This window comes from Amblyomma maculatum, chromosome 8 (assembly GCF_055883805.1).
Source record: "Amblyomma maculatum isolate TAMU_Amacu chromosome 8, ASM5588380v1, whole genome shotgun sequence".
Classification (NCBI taxonomy): domain Eukaryota; kingdom Metazoa; phylum Arthropoda; class Arachnida; order Ixodida; family Ixodidae; genus Amblyomma; species Amblyomma maculatum.
In genome coordinates this window covers 20,640,533-20,662,495 of record NC_139351.1, presented here as the reverse complement: position 1 = coordinate 20,662,495, position 21,963 = coordinate 20,640,533, and the positions used below count along the sequence as shown (strand labels likewise).

Here is a 21,963-nt window from a genome sequence, read left to right as displayed (position 1 = left end):
TAAACACAACTTACTGCAACATTTTATTCGGTTCAGCAGCGTTGAACCCTTTTCATTTATGGTGAACGTCTTGTATCACGCCCCGACATTATGTTGCATGGCACACTACACTCTCTTGCCACTACTGCAAGTCTGACGACGTGCGGGACCGTTCACAGCACGATAAACTGACCGCGCACAGTTGCAGACGGCAATGCACCACCGGCGCTTTCGCTAGCAGACGTTCCATAGCTGGAGGCGGCCGCGGTGGGTATCGCCGCCTGCGCTGTCGTCTGTTGCAATGTGCGACTCTCGTTCGGTCCGTATTGTCGTACGGCGTTTGACAACTGCTTTTCAAATGTAATTTTGTCTAGGATGTATCACTTGAGGGACAGTATTATCAAGCTAATTTACTCCATGCGGCAGCATATCAGACTGTAAACAAACTACGTGATTCGCTACATAAGTATTTTGGGAGTGTCTGGATTCACAACATAGATTATTCGGGGAGATTTAAAAGGTATACCGCCTCCGCAATGACGCAGCATACTTCATCAAAGCGCTGGCCATTGTTTAACGACCGGCCACCACTTCTGGTGCCCTGCGGTACTCTGGTACTCCCTGGTACTAGTGTTTTTATGGGTCGCCCTCCCAAATCGCACCCTCATACGTTTCGCGGTGTTTTAAAAATACTACGCCTCGGTCAGGAGATTCAATACTTTCAGGGTCTGTTCTAGGATGTGTACGGTTACTCGGCACCGAATAAAGACATCATAGGTGTCTCGTGAAATTAAAAAAAACTGCTTAGAAATATTTCGCTTTTATGTATTCCTATGGGCGCTAACCCTATTTTTCACCCCCAGTCGGCTGCGACGCCGCGAGCGCCCCCTTTGTTTGTAAACACAGTGTTGGTCTATAACACCAGATGTTTTCGTTTAGTTCAGAGCTGTCATGTGGTAGCGATATAACTACGGGCTTGTGTTACTTAACATACTATATAAAACGTCTCGTCTCGTACTACTAAAGTAAAAATATTCGCAGATAACAGAAAATGGCAAAGCCCCTATTTTTGCCACTATTCTGGTGTTCTTTTCCAGTATTATTCCACGTACTTTGTCAGTCACTAATTCTGTTAAAATAAAGGACAGGATTACATGTTCTTGAACATATAAAGCATTTAATAATTACAGCAGAGGTAATATGCCCAGTACATTGATTTATTTCTTGTCCCCTCCTGCCAGGGCCCTTCACTGGGCCTGCAGAATACTCAAATAAATAAATAAACTCCGGGAGTTTTGAGGTAGCAGCAAAGAATATCCCTTGCAGGAAGCGGCGCCAGGATCAACATTCTGGTAACAACACGCTTGCTTTCCCAAGTCCCGTTGTAATATTCTGAAGTGCGTCCCCATATAATTAAATGGCATTTAAATGAGACGTTAAGAGATATTACTCTTGTTTCAAAGGGCTAAATTTACACCGTAAACTTCGTTTTTTTTACTTTCTTGCAGCTCAGTCCAACCAGAAAGTGTGTTGCCGCAGGGAGCGTGTTTCTGGCAATGGTGTTGCTCTTCGCAGTAGTCATCATCACAGTGATCGCCTTGACATTCCGGACCGAGCCCGCGGTTCCGAAGGGGAAGCCGTACTGCGACACGATTCACTGCCAGCTACACGTGAATGTTCTGATGTCTCGTCTGAACAGGAGTATCGACCCGTGCGAGGATTTTTCAGCGTATGTCTGCTCCAGTTGGTTTCCTACTAGGGATAAGCGAGTGCACGTGAAGACTCCCGTCGACGAGGTTACATTCTCGCGGCTGGCAGACTTCACTACCATGCTCGTCCACGGCACGCAAAAGATCCAGGCGGGCCAGAAGGCCCTCAACATGTACAATGCCTGCATGAGCACAAATGACCACGGTGGCGCCTACCTGCCGGAGTTCAAGAAGCTCATGAGGGAAATGAAGCTCAGTTGGCCTGAGCCGTCACCAGAGGACGCCGACCCTCTAGGTGTCATTGTTGCACTCTCACACAAGTGGCGTATTGATTTGTGGCTCGATGTTCATGTGCTACCTCTGCCAGCTGCGCCCGTCTCGGCTGCGGGAGGTGGTCAGTTCGAAACCCACCGCCGGACACCCACCGGTAAAAATGGGTACAAGCGTCCCCCGGCCTGGCGCTCGGCTTTTCCAGGGGTGTGCGTTTGGGAGAAGCTCCGTAAACCCCGCTGCGCGCCCCTCCTCCGCAGTGGGCCCAAACCCAGTTTCGAACCTCGCAGCCTGCAAAGGTGGTTCTGTTTGTCTTTCAAAGGTACTTCCTTTGACCCCTCACCTGAAGTGCTCCCTTAGAGCCTCAGCTGCAGCAGTCCTAAAAAAAAAGGGCCACATAATGGGCTGTTGCCGCTCAAGGCGGACTTATTGTTGTCCGATGGCGGAACGAATCACTGCAACATCGGCGCAACTATTTGGGCCGTGACCACTTTTCCCAAGCATTTCACCCCAGAAGAGCCGAGCACCAGGCCGGGGGAAAGCTTGTACCCATTTAAAAACCGGTGAGTACCCGGCGGCACCAGGGATCGAACCCGGTACCTCCCGAATGCGAGGCGGATGCTCTACCACAAGGCCACCGCTTCGGTGCTTCGGTGCTTCGGAACCCTGGAGACTCGGGTCACCGCGATTGAAACGCAGTTGGCTGATCTTCCCAAAATTATCCATGACACAATCGCGCGTCAGCTGGACAATGTCATCACACAGGTGACACAAGCTGTTACTCACATTATCCAAAAATGGATACAGGAAAATCCTCGCGTTCTTAAACGCATGGGTGCAATGAGGGACGTTAACCGACCTTCAAAATTTAACAGTCATTCCCGATGAGTCTGACCTTTCTGAAGACTCCTGCATGTCTGCGCCGGGCACTAGCGGACTGGGAGGTCTTAACAGCGTAATCCCGCCCTCCGTATCCGAACATGGCCCCCAGCCCTAAGTCGAGAGCCAGAACAACTCAGCTGCTTACACTAACGCAGTGGTAATGCAGAGGTCTCAAGAACAGCAAGAAGCGGGATGAACTCCGCCTCTACCTTGAGACCTCTGAATTCCTCGTTGCCGCGCCCAGGCAGCACACCAACATCGCACCAACCCCGGCCCAACGTCGACAAAAATTGGTACCAACATTGGCGTAACGCTGGTTTTTTGAGAAATTACTACATTTTTATATATTGGTCCGGCTTATATGCCAACATTGCACCTATCTTGGCACTGCCAATATAGGCTATCAGTTGGCCGTGCCCCTAGTGTCACGTATTGGCATGCCACTAGTATTCATTGGCACATTTTGCATTTGCAATAAACCGGCCGTGCCGCTAGTATCACATATTGGTATGTATTGGCATGCAACAAGTATTCATCGGCACACGTGGCACTGGCCCTGCCACTGTTAAGCCACCTTTAGTCATGCAGTTATTTAACCCTTGTCCTTACTGCTGCCATTTGCTTAACTGTCACTCTGACAATTGTGGCTTTCTTATGCAGTCATTTCCCAATACCACCTTGCATGTCATCTCCATAAGGAGCCATAAAAACCATGCAATTAAATGAGGCAAGCAAAATATTTTCCGAAAACATTTTATTGAGAGCTCATATACACGTACATGCCACAAGGACATCAGAGGGCCAAAATGCATTGCGGGAGGCATTCGGTACAAGGCTAATATGGGAGAGGCTAGTAGGTGTAATTGGAAACAGGGCACTAAACAACACATGACCAGGTAGTGCAGGTAGAGGCGATGAGGTGCAGTGTGCATTGCTCATGATGGAAGGGGCTGGACATGTTGAGCAGGGTTGAGGCACTATAGCCTTCGTAGTGCAAGAGGTGTTGCAGGAATAGGAGGCTGAGCATGGGTGCATTCCAGGGCAGTGTCCACCATGGATGGAAAATGGTAGTGGACTGTGTTGAGCATGATAGTTGACAGTGAAGGGTCAATGGATAAAGTGATGAGGTTGAGGGGGCGGGGGAAGCGCATGGCCCAGGTAGTAAGCTGGGCACCCCGCAGGAAACAACCATTCAGGAACAGTTTGTTGAGGAGATTGGCCCGTGGGTGTTACAAATGACATCTGCACAGAAGACAAGCGTATATCACCATAAGATCTAAACTCACCTTCTCAACACTTATTCAAACACATTTGAAGTCTGGGTGCTCTATACGATTGAGCACAAAATACAGAACCCCGCTATAGTAAAACCTGATATAGTAAAGTGAAACTGAAGTCCCAGTTCATCTTCCATAGGCAACTGTACATTTTCCCCCTTTATAGTGAAGATTTTTTTGGTAAAAAACGGTTAAAGTGCTTCTGGCCATGGCGACGACTCCCGCGCACTACCTAGAGTCGCGAGGCCAAGACTTTTTGTTTTTAAAAACAGAACAATAACCCCGAGTGTTCGTTTAGGCGGCTTTACTACTAGCCGTAGCAGCAGTCAAAAGAAGCCTACATTACAGAAGCCTTGGAGCCGTGAGGGAAAGCGCGCAGCGCGAAGAAGAAAAAAGTAAAGCTGTCTACAAACATAGCAAGGAGGCGGCGTGTTCCATTCAGAAAGTAAAGGAGTAAAAGTGCAGCACGAAATAGGGAAGAGAAAAAAATGGGTCAACATTCACTGCAATCTGCAGTACAAATCATGAGGCAGTGGCGGCAGAAAGTGGAGGTGCAGCGAGTAAGGTCTTACAGCACTTGAGTGCCATGGGAATTTATCACTTATTGCCTTTTAAAAGACAGAAAGAGCAAAAAGAGACGCAATGTTCATGCAAGGCTTTAGTTTTCACATGAAATCGAACTTGGTTGCATTCGTAATCACGTCTTCATGCTTCTGAGCTACTTCCACAAGATGTAGAGAAATTTTATAAAGAAAAAAATCACACAGAGATGATAAAAGCGAGATGGAAGGTATTTAGATTTTTTTTTCATTAAGCAACAAGACGTGATAAGTAAGTGCCTATTTACCTACTAGACAGCACTTTCAGGACCATGTCATCCCAGACCACTGATACAGTAAAGACCACAATATAGTAAATATTTTCGCTGACCTCAGTGGCTTTACTATAAAGGGGTTCTACTGTATATATTGAAGGCCTATTGCACACATTCTTCTTTTAGAACACTTTGCAACAGGTTTCTGGGCCTGCAAGGGCATGCAGCATCTTATGACGTAGAGATAATAAACATATATGCAAAATAATATCCATTCCAGATACAAAAAAAAGATATTTGAAAGAAAAAATCTGCTTCCGGCAAACCGATCACTTCAGGTGGATGCTTAGTGTTCATATAGAATTACAGTTTCTGAAAATATGACGGTTCAGGCTCCGAACGTTCAATTTTTAAAACTTCTTAAACATTCCTGCAATAGACAATATGGATTACTAAGCATGCAAAACTGGATATTAAAGAACACATTAAAGAATATTTTTCTGGAGTACACCAGTTACAGGCACGCATAGATTACTGCGGCCAGAATGAAGAAATAATTGCCCTGACAGAATCAATCCAAAATAACAGCTTGAGGGGCAAGTTGGTGCATCATCGTATTCAGATATGTGGCGCAAATAAACACAAACGTGTGCTGTGTATCTTCTCCTGTGTTTGTGTTTATTTGCGCCACATATCTGAATACGAATCAATCCAGCTATCTTCAATCAGCTAACTGAGAGAGATGTGTACATCGCAGATATTCTCTAGGCTGCGCACGCATATAATATTCTCAATTTAACTGTACCATTTGAAGTTCCAGCTTTTTAGTTTTCACAGCTTTATTGCTTGCTGCATTCTACTATAAACAATTGCCTTACTTGTAATGTACCAAGGAATAGTTTTCATACAGTGCTCATTATAAATTAAAGACACCACAACAACATGTACACAAACAAGAAAAGAAGAACGGGACAGAGCGCCATTCACAACTGATTCATTGTGCAGAATAAAGTACATATATATCTCACTGCCGGCATATGCGCAAGGAACCCATTCAGCGTCATGTAGTTTAAGATAAGATATTTGCAAGAAGCCCATGCCTCATACCATAGCCTCTTTCTCTGAGAAATCATTTCTTGAACATAGCTTATCTTAAACTACAAGATGCTGAATGTGATGTAGCTGAATGTGTTCCTTGCGCATGTGCCGGCAGTGAGATATATATGTACTTTGTTCTGCACAATAAATCAGTTGTGAGTGGAACTCTGTCCCGTTCTTTTCTTGTGTGCGTGCATTGTTTTGGCGCCTTCAGTTTATAATAAATAAACACGAACAAGCTCAACAAGAAGTTCTAGTAATCATACAGTGCATGCTTGTTCAGCTAAAATTATTACAGTCAGCCTGCAATGAGCAATTGAGCAAGTACTAGAAATTTACTTTGCATAGGTAGGAAAATGTTATGCTTGATCTGAGTACAATGATATCGTACTTCCTTATCAGCTCGCAGCCTACCAGGTATGCAGTTTCCCTCATCACAGCTAATCATATGGCCATACCATCGGCAACCTTCCACGTGCAAGATTATATGCAGTTAGGCATACATGGGTGATTTTATGTACAGGTACCAGGTGTGGTGCTCGGGCATTTGATTTCTTCAAACCAATTCATAGTAGTTGTTGGTATAGAGAATAGTAATCTGCCTGAATATCTGAGGCCAAATATTATTTCATTGCTTAGGCACACCTTGAAATACAATGCATGATGTGACTATGGGATCATAAAAAAAACGATACATCTAGCATGACAGTGATTTTTCACTTTCACCCTATCACAAGTTCCTTGAAAAACCAGTTTATTCCTGAGCTGAAAAGTTGTTTCGCACACATTTTATATTTCAGTATCTATAAAATGTTGATATTTTGCGAATATATTTCAAAATCAAAATGTCTTAACAGCCTCACAAATTATTTTTTTTTCAAAAATGGACAATATTTTATACCCAAATTAAAAATAAGATTGTGTCTGGAGAAATAGTATTGTTTGCAGAACAAAACAGCACATACGAAAGAAAGCACTAATATCGCTCAAATTTAATGTGCAATACACGAACTGAGAGTTCACCTAAAATTACAAGTACAATAGCCTTGTGTACATGGACTCGACAGCACCGGGTTGAATCAGCATTGAGTAAGCAAGGTCATCATTCTCGACACGGCTGATGTCTACATGAACTCGCTTTCTAGTGAGTAAGTATCGTAGCAGAGCGTAGCATCGAGATTCGAAGTTATTGTGCAAGTTCTTACTCGTATTTGATCCCATTGACTTTTACTATCGAGAGCTTCGATTATTTTTTATCGTTGATGAGCGCTAAAAAGCATTCATTTTGAGTGACGCTCGTCGCCGCTCCAGAGGCTTTTTCGTATCCCAGAGTTCCCCATAACTATACTCCCTGACTGGACAGCGTCTACGTGCATAACTAGACTCCCTGACTGGACAGCGTCTACATGCCTTTAGATAAGCGGGTCAAGCGAATTAACCTACCCCCTGAAATCGAGTTAACGGGACCCGCTCCGCCGCCTATTTTACTCGACCCGACTGTGTATACATGAACACCACAACTGATTTTTCAGTCGACAAACGTACTCGACGCAATTCTGCCGAGTTCATGTATACAGGGGTGGAACGCACGTGTAGCAAGTAACAATGCTGCTAAGAATCCAATCTGCTTTCTTCTGGCTCATCCAGTTTTCTAAACAATATCTTGTCTGACAAAGGAGGATATTTGGAGTTAAGCAGCTAAGCAACACAACATCCATATGCTTGCTCTAACGCATGACTCCTCAGTGCACTTACAGTTGCAATTTGCTTGGTCATGTGGCAGTTCACTAAACCGTCTGACTAGATATGACAATAAAAAAAAATATCGGGGGATCATTTCTACTTTTATTAAGACATGCAAAAGCTTTTTTGTTGTTGACATAGCATTCAGAGACTGCGGGAGTCTGGCAGTTTTATATGTCTTAATTCGTTTGGCAGTTGCAAGGGGATGTAGAAAAAGAAATATGAGTAAGGAACATAAGGGGTGACAACATCCCGAAATGAAACTAATGGACCAATGATGCACACTGCGTATCTTAAATGGCGTCACTGGTAACATCAAACACAGAAAATCGTCTTTGAGTATGAGAAATTTGAAGCCCAGGAGGTGAGTTGGTTGTGAGCAGGTAGTTAGAAAAGGGCAGTCCCCCTGAGAGGTAGGCGGCAAGATCACTGTCACCCATTAAGGGGAAAGCCCTGGCAAGCATGCAGGCAAAGGTGCATATATATATATAAGAGCAATAAATGCACAAGGAATGCACGCCTGAATGAGCAGCTGCACTAATAGTTTCCTTTTGTCTCTCAGCCCACCCCTCCTGCACTGTAAGCAAGTCTGCTCTGTTTTCCAAACACAGAAGCATATGAAAAAACAAACAGAATGTTCTCTAAAATTTACAAAATTTGAACGAGTATTGCATGATGATCTTTCTGCAAATGTCTTGCTCTAGGGTTACAGAATAAATTCATTGCAGCTGCGAATAAAACGAGTTGGGAGCTAATGGCGAATCTTAATGGCTTGGGGAGAAAATTATTTAAAATTGTCACTTTGAGCAAAGTAAATAGCCTGGTTTAGATCAAAGTAATATTACATCTACATGGCTGAAGCCAGTGCAGGCAACCAGAAATGTACAAGCAGTCGGTAACTGCATGTCTGTATGAGCAAATACATACAGTGCAGGCAGCAGTAATGAAGGGAGAGTGGAAGGCAAATAACCTGAGCAATACTGAATGGCTTTCTTCTCTGCAACCTCAGTACAGGCTTCCTGCGAATTCTTGTAATGCAAGCATAATAAAGTATACTAAATATTCCATCACATAAAGCACCTGTACTCCCGTGTTACGCAAATGACAACTACTTCGTAAGTTCACAAGCTATGTCTGTTATTGTGCTATTACACCACAGGTGCACTCAATCATGCCTCAAATTGAAATAGTGACATACTGTTGAAATAAAGCAATGAAATATAGCACCAGCTATTAAAGCACTGCCAGGGACATGAAGAATATTATTTTCTGCATACTAGTGGGCAAGACTTTGAACAAGTAAGTCTTGAGCTAAAAAGCCAGAAAAAGTCATATAGCATGCAATCATATAGCAAAACGCCAGCAGAGCATTTAAAGCCATTATATAATTCAAAACAAAGGCAATGTGTCATACCTACCGAGGAAATGTTTCCTTTCATGGCAAGGCTCCCACAGTTGTTGACAGGTTTGCAGCACCAAAATGTTGACGATGTTGTGTGCCTCACATTCAGGCAGCACCCCTTTGATGGCAGATGATTGCTTGTGCAAAAGCAGTGCGATGATACAAGTGGAGTAGCTGGACTGCTGGCGTTATAGAGCAAAGAGCCCTAAATGCAAGGAAAGAAAGTCTCCATTAAATCTATGCCTCTAAATCATGAAAACAGCATACCACGGCTCTTCTCTGTTTAGTTTATCTATAATTTCAATTGAAAGCTGTCTCAAAAAATGGACTAATTGCAACTCTATGTTACACATGGTATAACATAGCTGTGCCAGGGCGGTGGGGCGATCAGTTAGCATAACGACCGGAAAATGCATACTGATGTTTCATGCAGTCTTGATGCTGCACCAAAGTGTCATGGTACGAAGAACAAAATTCAAAAGCAAGCACGGGCGCCAAACGTGTGCTACTCAACCGACGCGATGCTACAAACCCGAACCCGGCCTGGAACTGAAATTGCCTGAGCCCACCCAGCCACACTTAAGGCTCCGGCCCTGCTGGAGATGCTATAACAGACTAGTTGCAAAACCTACAAGTCGGCTTCCCTGTGAGGCAGGAATTCGTGCACAGTGGCGACAGAACCTGATTCAGGGATAATAGGTGCAGTACATGCATCTACCACAGTCCACGCTGCTTGAGATGCAGTTCCCCACGCACAGGCCATTGTCAGAGAAAGGTTTTTGGGCATTCTTAACGCTGGAATAAAGGGGGGCGCACTGTCACCCTAGGGGTGAAGAAAGAAAATTTAGAAAAGGGACACTAACCGGACAGGGTAATAGTGGGGCGACAATGCGCACGCGAATAATACTGTGACGAACGGGCAAGAGGTGCGGGAATTACCTTACCCTTCAGGCGATGTACTCAGTTGGGGAAGATTTCTCCAAAAGAGTGCGAGATATACGGAAGAAACTTTGGGACAGTGCGAAACCAAACCGCGACAGAAAAGAAAAGGTATCACTTTCCTACGACAAATTATACATTAACAAACGCGCATATATTTGGGACGAACAGAAGAACGACAAAGTGCCGATGCAAAAAAACGACGCAGAAAGCACAACAATCCGTCGAACAACCCGCCGAGCAGCACAATCAAAAGACTAACCTTGATGAACATAAACGCCCGCAGTGTTCTAAATAAAACCGAGGAATTGGAAAACCTACTAGTTGACTATAACCCAGATATAGTGGCCATCACGGAAACATGGTTATCACCTGCTGTATTCGATCATGAAATTGCCCCACCAAACTACGCAATCATTCGGAAAGACCGGCCTTCACGGGGTGGCGGTGTAGCGTTACTGATAAAAAAATGCCTTCCCTTTGTCCTTCTTCCCGATGTGGCGAACGCTGAAGCCGTTTTCTGTAAAATATTATGCGACGGGATGACCATTGTTACCGGTTGCGTTTATCGCAGTCCATCTTCTGACAGCACATGCCTTTCAGCCATTCAAGAGTACATGCAGCGTCATGTCCATCAATCCAGGGGTATTCTTGCGGGTGATTTTAACCTTGCCGACATTGACTGGGACACAATGCATCACGCATCAGAAGCTTCAGATGCGCTAATAGACGTGATGCTAAATTTTAACCTACATCAAGTGGTTTCTCATCCCACTCGCACTCAAGGTACAACGAAGAACATCCTCGACCTCATACTTCTCAGCAACCATTTTCAAATTAACCAAATAGAATTGGACATTCTCGAAGGTATATCTGACTACAGTATACCTATGTGCACATTCCCGCTCAGTGACTCCATTACTAGCCCTCCTACAGTTCAAAGTTTCATTAATTTTAATAAAGCAGATGACGTAAGCATACTAAACTATCTAGCTCATGAATTTCCATCCTTCCAAGAAAAAGCCACGTCGTACGAAAATACGGACCGAACGAGAGTCGCACATTGCACATTGCAGGCGGCGATAAACACCGCGGCCGCCTCCAGCTATGGAACGTCTGCTAGCGACAGCGCCGGTGGTGCATTGCCGTCTGCAACTGTGCGCGGTCAGTTTATCGTGCTGTGAACGGTCCCGCACGTCGTCAGACTTGCAGTACTGGCAAGAGAGTGTAGTGTGCCATGCAACATAATGTCGGGGCGTGATACTAGACGTTCACCAAAAATGAAAAGGGTTCAACGCTGCTGAACCGAATAAAATGTTGCGGTAAGTTGTGTTTACATGTGTTTCTATGGGTCGCCCTCGCAACTCGCACCCCTATACGTTTCGCGGTATTTTAAAAATACATCACCTCGTTAATGAGATTTCATACTTTCATGATCTGTTCTAGGATGCTCATGGTTGCTTTGTACCGAATAACGAGATCATATGTGCGCCGTGAAATTAGAAAATTGCTTTAAAATTCTTTGGATCCTTGTATTCCTATGGGCGCTAAGCCTAGTTTTCACCCCCAACCGGCCCATCCTGGCGACGGAAGCGCCAGCGCATCGCGCTTACGTCACAGATCGGTGTTGGTCTATAGCAAATACACACAGGCAACTTCTAATAAGAGCATGTTATAACACAATCTAAGTATTGTACGATTGTCATATAGTCCGTTAGTAGCACAGTAAGATGAAATTTCCCGACCATGTCAAGGAAGTTTAGTGGACGTTTAGGAGCCCATACAGCTCAGTATGATTACCTTGTTCACTGAATGAGTCACACTGAAGAACTGCCTTAGAACGAAGTAGCGTTGGTGACCTAATACATCCTATATTATTGATATTGCATATGCAGGCTTAAGCTTTATTCTTGTTTTGTTGAGAGTATTGTTTTATCAAGTGATATCAGACGCAGCCGAGCAGGGAAACATGTTGCGACGGCAGGAAACATCTCAAGCGATTTCATTCTCTGCTTAAGCGTAGTTTGCCTTAGCACTTCAGCCTCCTCGATCCACGCGGAGATCATCAGGGAACAATGGTGCTAAGGCAAGGCGGGATATTCCGTGCCTCATTGTAGCGTGCTAGGCTGCTGCTTCGTCGGCTGGTAGTCGCAGTTTGTATAAAAGCTGCTTCGGACGGCACTCTATGCACTGAATTTTTATGTGCTGCTTTTCATCGCTTTCGAGACATGTTTCAGTGCACAATGTGTACTTTGTCGCAGCGGGCCAGCTTGTGCGACTTCGGTACTCGGGCACCAACGCGCATTTGAATCCCACCCACAGACGGCGCTCTTTGCCAGGGATCGAAAATATCAGTTTGCGATAAACGCGGTTCGCCCCGCCGGGGTAGGGCAGTGCATGGTAAGACGCCCGACTACTGTGCCGGAGTTCCCGGGTTCGAACCCGACCACGGCGGCTGCGTTTCGATGGAGGTGAAACGAAGAGGCGCCCGTGTGCTGTGCGATGTCAGCGCATGTTAAAGAACCCCAGGTGGTCAAAATTTCCGGAGTCCTCCACTACGGCGTCTCTCATAGCCTGAGTTGCTTTGGGACGTTAAACCCCACAAACCAACCAACTTTGTAAACATAGCATATGTGAAAGGAAATTCAACGCACATTCCTGCCAAATGATCAATTTATTGCTTAGTTTTGAGTTCAATCATTTCAGGCCACCTTTCCTGTCTGGTAGTAATGCAAGGGCATGTAGCATTCATTAAACTCTTAAAAATATGTTGTTCTTCATTAATTATGTATACGTCCTCCAAAATCATCAAGCAGTAATAGTAACGCACATGTAGTGATGGTTGATAATAATTTCTTTCTATACTGAACTGCTCAGATTGCACTGTGTTTCAAGTTCAAACACACCGTGTCCTCTCAATGAGTGGTCGCAATGACCGAAAAAAAACACAGCATACTTTCCTTTGACTTTTCACATTCTGTGCTTACACATTAGCAGTTCACAAAAAAAAAAAACTGATTTCCAAAACAAGAAAAAATAATGTGAAATGTCAGCTGAAAATCTGGTTTAAGGTTGTTGCTAAAACACACAAGGATTGAATATCTGTTGAGTTCCTTTGTACTCATTAAGAAAACAATAAGACCAAACCAGAAACTCAAAACCCATTTTCGTAAGGGTTAAACGTTGCCAGGGTCAGTTTCCAATGGCAGCCTGTCCAGTAGAGCCAGAGGTTATTAGCCCCCACTTCCCCCCCCCCCCCATGCGAAAGGTTGAGGAAATTGTGAAAAATATCGAAATACATATTTATTTACGATCAATACAACGTCTCCCCCAACCTTCACCTAGCTAAATTGCAAATTCATGCTGTCGCTTCTTCGTTGTTCGATAAATTACTGCTAGCTATGGAGTACTTCGCTGATGAATTGGATTTTATGGCTTAATTTTACAAAAGGCGAAAGCGCTTCAATCTTGATGATTTTGTAGCACTTTCAGTGTTCAGTATATTTTAAGGAACTCGCAACGATAATTTACGTCAGGTAAATTAATTATGTTTTATTGGTATCAGTCGAAGCGCAGCCTCTCGTAGCAGAAAATAAATGCGCTCTGGACAGGTAATGCACTTCTGAGCCACCACATATGCGGGGCAGTCGTTGCACCAAATGAGCTGGCAAGGACTACTGGTGGGTAGTTACTAACCTACCCAGACTCGATGTATTTTTTTAAAGCACAGGTGTAGCACCTTTGGGTCTTGGGCACCATGAAAGAACAGCACACGAGAAAACAGCGAGCCTCAAAACAATAAAGTGACAAAGCAATATAAGGAAATTGCAGCGTAGCAAAATACCGACGCATCAAAACAGAAAAACATACAAGACAGAACAGCGAAAACATAACACACGAAAGAATAATAAGCAAACTACAAAACAGAGTAGCGCAGTACGGTTTAACTGATATGATAGCGGCATTTCGACTTTCTGGGAGCATATACCTCAACGGACTTTCAAACGCGTATTTCTATACCTTCCATATTTCGAACCACACTGCGTTATAACAAGAAACAAAAACAAGTCTCACCTATGATGTCGACTGACTACACTATGGAATGATATATTATATCCGTTGAATTACAAATAGAGTCATAAAATGAAATAAAATTGATTTAGCTATAGTTTAGTTCGGTTATTGTGAACTCGTCAACCCTGTTTATATACACCACCTGTATAGAGTGCATAGACGCAGCTATCCTATTATTTAAATATATGTTTCTAGACGGCTGCAAAATCGCCCTCTTCATCATAGTAAACCATACAGACGGGATATTGTTCTCTCGGAGACGCAACATAAATGTGGCATAGTTGATTTTCAATAATGCTTCTAAACGAGACGTCTCCGACAATGCTGAACGGCGTCCCGTCTTCGGCTACGAAATCCAGTAGACTGCTTCCGAATTCCTTTTTTTTTTCAGTTGTATGTAATGACGCCTTCACAAAGGTGTCTGTTTTTACTTCTGGAATGCCTCCAGGGGAGGCGGTGCGAAACGGAAATGCCTCGAATTTTTATCACATTACGGCTACGCTAAGGAAAAACGAAAGGCACTGTATATTCAGAATTCTCAGATTGCGTCACCTGTTCAGCCGGAAATAGTCACTTTGTACTGGCACCGCTCGTATGTTTCAAAGTTCCTAATTTTAGTGGCCATGACTAATGTTAAACGGGTGATGACACCAATTTTGGAATAGCAACCTTTTACCGCATCTTAGTCGTGGTGTGCCAAGCAACCAAAGCTTTAAAGTTCAGCTCCATTGGAGCTGCAGATATCGTGCGTGTGCTGATCTAGCAACCCGCGCAGTCGATGACAACATAGACCAAAGCACATTGTCTGCTGCATATTCTGTTCACGAGCAGCGTTAACCGTGACGCGGTCGTTCCGCGAAGTTGTGGCAAGCCGGTGGTGCAGACTGAACAGCAGTCATGTCGCTTAACCGCGTTTAATAATAATAATAATAATTGGTTCACAGGAAGGGAAAGGCGCAGTATCTGTCACACTTCTTTCTCTGGACACCTGAACCGCACCGTAAAAGAAATGATTGATTTATAGAAATGGAAAGTGCGCTAACTGTCTCGCTTTCTGTAGACACCTCTAATTTAAAACTGATTTATTCATTTATAGGAAGGGAAAGGCGCGGTAACTGTCTCGCTTGTTTTCTGTGGACACCTCTACCGCGCCGTAAGGGAAGGGAGGAAGGTGGGAGTGAAAGTGGAAAGAGAGAAAGAGGAGCCGTATTGGAGAGCTTTGGAGTAATTTCGACCACCTGGGAACCTAGGGATCTTTACCGCGCGCTGACATCGGATGGGGCTGGGACAGGTAGTCACCGCTGCTTGCGGCGGGGGCTTGCCTGCCACCGAATTTTTATCTGTTGTAGGCCGTCATTGCACCCGCCACCGCTTCGGTGGTGGACGGCGGCTGTTGTTGCGGCGCGCGTCTTTCTCTCCATCTTTCTTTTCTTTCTCTTCTATTTCCTCTTCTGTCTGCACGAGGCAGCGGAGGTGGCTCAGCTACAGAGCCAGTAGCAGGGCCATGCATTTTCTTTTCCTTCTTCCTACAGCCACAACAACAACAGCGCTGATATCGCACAGCACACGGACGCCTCTTCGTTTCGCCTCCATATCGAAGCGCAGCCGCCGAGGTCGAAATCGAACCTGGGCACTCCGGCACAATAGTCGGGCGTCTTACCATGCACTGCCCTACCCCGGCGGGGCGAACCGCGTTTATCGCAAACTGATATTTTCTATCCCTGGCAAAGAGCGCCGTCTGTGGGTGGGATTCAAATGCGCGTTGGTGCCCGAGTACCGAAGTCGCACAAGCTGACTCGCTGCGACAAAGTACACATTGTGCACTGAAACATGTCTCGAAAGGGATGAAAAGCAGCACATAAAAATTCAGTGCATAGAGTGCCGTCCGAAGCAGCTTTTATACAAACTGCGAGTACCACCCGACGAAGCAGCAGCCTATCACGCTACAATGAGGCAGGGAATATCCCGTCCCGCCTTAGCACCATTGTTCCCTGATGATCTCCGCGTGGATCGAGGAGGCTGAAGTGCTAAGGCAAACTATGCTTAAGCAGAGAATGAAATCGCTCGAGATGTTTCATGCCGTCGCAACATGTTTCCCTGCTCGGCTGCGTCTGATATCACTTGATACAACAATACTCACAACAAAACAAGAATAAAGCTTAAGCCTGCATATGCGATATCAATAATATAGGATGTATTAGGTCACCTACGCTACTTCGTTCTAAGGCAGTTCTTCAGTGTGACCCAATCAGTGAACAAGGTAATCATACTGAGCTGTATGGGTTCCTAAACGTCCACTAAACTTCCTTGACATGGTCGGGAAATTTCATCTTACTGTGCTACTAACGGACTATATGACTATCGTACAATACTTAGATTGTGTTATGACATGCTCTTGTTAGAAGTTTCCTGTGTGTATTTGCTATAGACCAACACCGATCTGTGACGTAAGCGCGATGCGGTGGCGCTTCCGTCGCCAGGATGGGCCGGTTGAGGGTGAAAAATAGGCTTAGCGCCCATTGGAATACAAGGATCCAAAGAATTTTAAAGCAATTTTCTAATTTCACAGCGCACATATGATCTTGTTATTCGGTACAAAGCAACCATGAGCATCCTAGAACAGATCATAAAAGTATGAAATCTCATTAACGAGGCGATGTATTTTTAAAATACCGCGAAACGTATAGGGGTCCGAGTTGGGAGGGCGACCCTTAGAAACACATGTAAACACAACTTACTGCAACATTTTATTCGGTTCAGCAGCGTTGAACCCTTTTCATTTATGGTGAACGTCTTGTATCACGCCCCGACATTATGTTGCATGGCACACTACACTCTCTTGCCACTACTGCAAGTCTGACGACGTGCGGGACCGTTCACAGCACGATAAACTGACCGCGCACAGTTGCAGACGGCAATGCACCACCGGCGCTTTCGCTAGCAGACGTTCCATAGCTGGAGGCGGCCGCGGTGGGTATCGCCGCCTGCGCTGTCGTCTGTTGCAATGTGCGACTCTCGTTCGGTCCGTATTGTCGTACGGCGTTTGACAACTGCTTTTCAAATGTAATTTTGTCTAGGATGTATCACTTGAGGGACAGTATTATCAAGCTAATTTACTCCATGCGGCAGCATATCAGACTGTAAACAAACTACGTGATTCGCTACATAAGTATTTTGGGAGTGTCTGGATTCACAACATAGATTATTCGGGGAGATTTAAAAGGTATACCGCCTCCGCAATGACGCAGCATACTTCATCAAAGCGCTGGCCATTGTTTAACGACCGGCCACCACTTCTGGTGCCCTGCGGTACTCTGGTACTCCCTGGTACTAGTGTTTTTATGGGTCGCCCTCCCAAATCGCACCCTCATACGTTTCGCGGTGTTTTAAAAATACTACGCCTCGGTCAGGAGATTCAATACTTTCAGGGTCTGTTCTAGGATGTGTACGGTTACTCGGCACCGAATAAAGACATCATAGGTGTCTCGTGAAATTAAAAAAAACTGCTTAGAAATATTTCGCTTTTATGTATTCCTATGGGCGCTAACCCTATTTTTCACCCCCAGTCGGCTGCGACGCCGCGAGCGCCCCCTTTGTTTGTAAACACAGTGTTGGTCTATAACACCAGATGTTTTCGTTTAGTTCAGAGCTGTCATGTGGTAGCGATATAACTACGGGCTTGTGTTACTTAACATACTATATAAAACGTCTCGTCTCGTACTACTAAAGTAAAAATATTCGCAGATAACAGAAAATGGCAAAGCCCCTATTTTTGCCACTATTCTGGTGTTCTTTTCCAGTATTATTCCACGTACTTTGTCAGTCACTAATTCTGTTAAAATAAAGGACAGGATTACATGTTCTTGAACATATAAAGCATTTAATAATTACAGCAGAGGTAATATGCCCAGTACATTGATTTATTTCTTGTCCCCTCCTGCCAGGGCCCTTCACTGGGCCTGCAGAATACTCAAATAAATAAATAAACTCCGGGAGTTTTGAGGTAGCAGCAAAGAATATCCCTTGCAGGAAGCGGCGCCAGGATCAACATTCTGGTAACAACACGCTTGCTTTCCCAAGTCCCGTTGTAATATTCTGAAGTGCGTCCCCATATAATTAAATGGCATTTAAATGAGACGTTAAGAGATATTACTCTTGTTTCAAAGGGCTAAATTTACACCGTAAACTTCGTTTTTTTTACTTTCTTGCAGCTCAGTCCAACCAGAAAGTGTGTTGCCGCAGGGAGCGTGTTTCTGGCAATGGTGTTGCTCTTCGCAGTAGTCATCATCACAGTGATCGCCTTGACATTCCGGACCGAGCCCGCGGTTCCGAAGGGGAAGCCGTACTGCGACACGATTCACTGCCAGCTACACGTGAATGTTCTGATGTCTCGTCTGAACAGGAGTATCGACCCGTGCGAGGATTTTTCAGCGTATGTCTGCTCCAGTTGGTTTCCTACTAGGGATAAGCGAGTGCACGTGAAGACTCCCGTCGACGAGGTTACATTCTCGCGGCTGGCAGACTTCACTACCATGCTCGTCCACGGCACGCAAAAGATCCAGGCGGGCCAGAAGGCCCTCAACATGTACAATGCCTGCATGAGCACAAATGACCACGGTGGCGCCTACCTGCCGGAGTTCAAGAAGCTCATGAGGGAAATGAAGCTCAGTTGGCCTGAGCCGTCACCAGAGGACGCCGACCCTCTAGGTGTCATTGTTGCACTCTCACACAAGTGGCGTATTGATTTGTGGCTCGATGTTCATGTGCTACCTCTGCCAGCTCACAAAAAATGGCGCCTCGCCTTCGGTCCTGCGCAACCGATACCTGTTCTTCTGAACCAGTACGAGTCTGTGAAGGAAATTAGAAGCTACACTGAGTACTGGATGGGTTTCTATAGAGACCTTAGCCTTACTAACTCGGGCACTGCGGACGCATCGACCCTAGAAGATACAATCAATGACTCTCGCATCATAGATGGAACTGTACTAATCCGCCTGGGTGAACTCATCTTCACCCGATTAAAAACCCCGGTCGCCTTTCGACTCGAAAACATCGGTGATCATTCGAAACCCATTACTTCAGCCATATGGGAAAATCTCCTCCAGAATATTATAAAAGTGGATCCTCCGTTGGGTGTCAGTGATGAAATTGTCCTCAAAAACAGGAACCTATTAAAGACTATCGGTAGCTTCCTCAGCCAGTATCGCGAATATCGACTTCTCCGCCAGGTTTCTTGGACATTTGTTCAGTTGTACGCACCCATAGCTGAACCCCGCATGCTGCTGATACATTTTGGCGATAGTTACAAGGTTAACATCTACAAGTCCACTTACTGTGGATTACAAGTTGAATCGACATACAAGGTGCTGGTGCTCTCCCTAGAAATGTCCACCAGCAAGACAAAAAAGGACCAGGATCTTATTCGGACCAGGTTCCAAGGACTAGTATCGGCTGCTATCAAGAAAGTCGAGAATTCATCGTGGATAGACGAACATGGCAAGCGTGTCATCAGTGATAAGATTAAGTCGGTTTATATAAGGGCGTGGCCTGATAAGGAGCTGGTGGGTAACCAGATTCTCGAGGAAATTTACAAGGATTATCCGAATAAGGCGGAATCATTCCCTGCGCTCTGGATGCAAGCAAGAAGGACCATACGAAGTGGAATGGAGAAAGTGCGCCGCATTGAAGATTCCCAGGCGTATTACGAAGCGCGTGTCTTACCACCGAACTTCGCACCGTCCTATCCCGAATACGACTATGTATCAGGCCGCCTACAGGTGCCAATATATCTGCTCAATCCGCCGCTGTTCTACAGTGAAGGAACAAATGCCATGCTTTTCGGCGTTTTGGGATACTTGCTCGCTTTAGAGTTGGCTAAGACCTTTGATGAAACTGGCACTCGCTGGCTTCCAAATGGCACAAGTGTTGAGAGCATTCTCTCTGAAGAGTCTAAAAAAGCTTTTCGAGAGCGGGGCAGCTGCCTCCAAACACACGGAAGCGTGTTTTCAGAATTACCGGCGCTTGAAATCGCGTACGCTGCATTGCAAGAGGCTGATAAGGGCGGCAGTGGTAACCTACCTGTCGGCAAAGACCTTCCACCTCTAAATGCCTTCTTCATGACCATCTGTTACATGGCCTGCTCTGCACCCGACTTCCAAAGCTCCTACAGTGCGAACTGCAATAAAATTGCTCGCAATACTGCTTCCTTCGCGAGGTCCTTCAACTGCACAGCTGGAGCTAAGATGAACCCTGAAAATAAATGTGCTTTCTTCACATAACCGAAAGATTACTACGGTGTTTCACGAATGTGCTCCCGTGACTGTTATCCACCAAAACATTTTCGACAGATTATCACACCCTTCTTTACTATACAGTCCGCTAGACCTTCATTTCCCTTGTCATTTCTGTTTTTAGTTAGACACCAGCTTTTGTGATCGCTTGTACTATTTCCACTAATTTTTAAAGGCCACATGCTTCATAGAAGAGTAATCTGGTCATCTTATTACCATGTAAAACAGTTCCGCCAATCAACACGGTGCTGTCATTTTCCTACTGTGCGCAATAGCTCAGGAGCATTGTGAAGGCCACAACCTACTTTGTAATATTCAGATAAGATGGTGAGAGTCATCGCTATGCAATTTGTGTCAGAAGGGAGCGTGTTTCCCTGATTCGTGCGACAAGGACATCATTGCAACAGTTTTGTTCGTGGGAGGCCTTTTGCACACAGTTTTGCTGTGGCTAGGGTTGCAACTTTTCACATCACCCTCGAGAACTCCGGAGGAGTTTTATTGTTTTTTTTTCTTGTCCTTCTTTATCGTGCCTGTATTTGGGAGGAAGCACCAGGTCGCCGCTGGTCTCGGTCTATGAACACACTCAAGGAAGTGTGGTGGACGTTTGTCTATACACGAGTTTTTCGTATATTAAGTATTGATGTGTTTTCTATTTCGTTTCTTTTGAATACATAAATGATGTCTAAAGCAATGAATTTGCATGCAAATATGTTTGAGATTTCAGTTCATAAAAATTGTTAGGCATTGCAATAATTGTTTTATTTATACCAGCCATTGGCCCTTGATTTATGCTCTTGTCAACTAGCCCCTTGTCCTACCACTCCCATTGATGTCATGAGTCCGGTAGTTTACTAAAGTGACGCCCCCGAGAACAACCTCGTCGGGTGACGCAGTGGTGACGGCCCTTGCCTACTGTTCCTAATGATACGGAATCGAATCTTGGCTTTGAGGCCGCTTTTCGATGGAGACGGAAAGCAAGGCGCCCGTGCGCTTGCGATGCTAGTGCATGTTACAAAACCCCAGGTGGTCGAAATTTCCGGAATCCTCCACTGCGGCGCCTCTCATAGCATGCATCACGCGCAGTTAAGTCGGGTCTGATGATTTTCAACGGCTCAACTGATCAGGGTCTTAAAATTCAAGGCCTTGAAATACCTAGAGTAGCAGAATATAAATATTTGGGGGTATGGGTAAACGAAGGATTGGCATAGATTGGAAAGCATGAGCAATCACTTAAGGCCAAAGGGCGAAGGAATGCCGGGATAATGAAGCATAAGGCATTGTGGGGATACAATAGGTATGAGGTATTGAGGGGTATTTGGAAAGGAATTATGGTGCCCGGGCTTACTTTCGGAAATGCAGTTTTGTGCCTAAAATCAGAGGTACAGTCGACATTAGAAACAAATCAGAGATCCGTTGGACGATTAGCACTAGGTGCCCACGGCAAAACTACAAATGAGGCGGTACAGGGAGATATGGGCTGGGCATC

General features: G+C 45.1%; 1 protein-coding gene across 1 annotated transcript; it reads left to right on the top strand.

Moving 5' to 3' along the window:
- Positions 1–1,535: 1,535 nt before the first annotated feature.
- LOC146180679 (neprilysin-1-like) lies at positions 1,536–20,465 on the top strand. The gene is made up of 2 exons (XM_084575626.1): positions 1,536–2,039; positions 18,399–20,465. Exons 1-2 carry the CDS (start codon positions 1,536–1,538, stop codon positions 20,463–20,465), a joined length of 2,571 nt encoding a protein of 856 aa, XP_084431752.1.
- Positions 20,466–21,963: the final 1,498 nt, after the last annotated feature.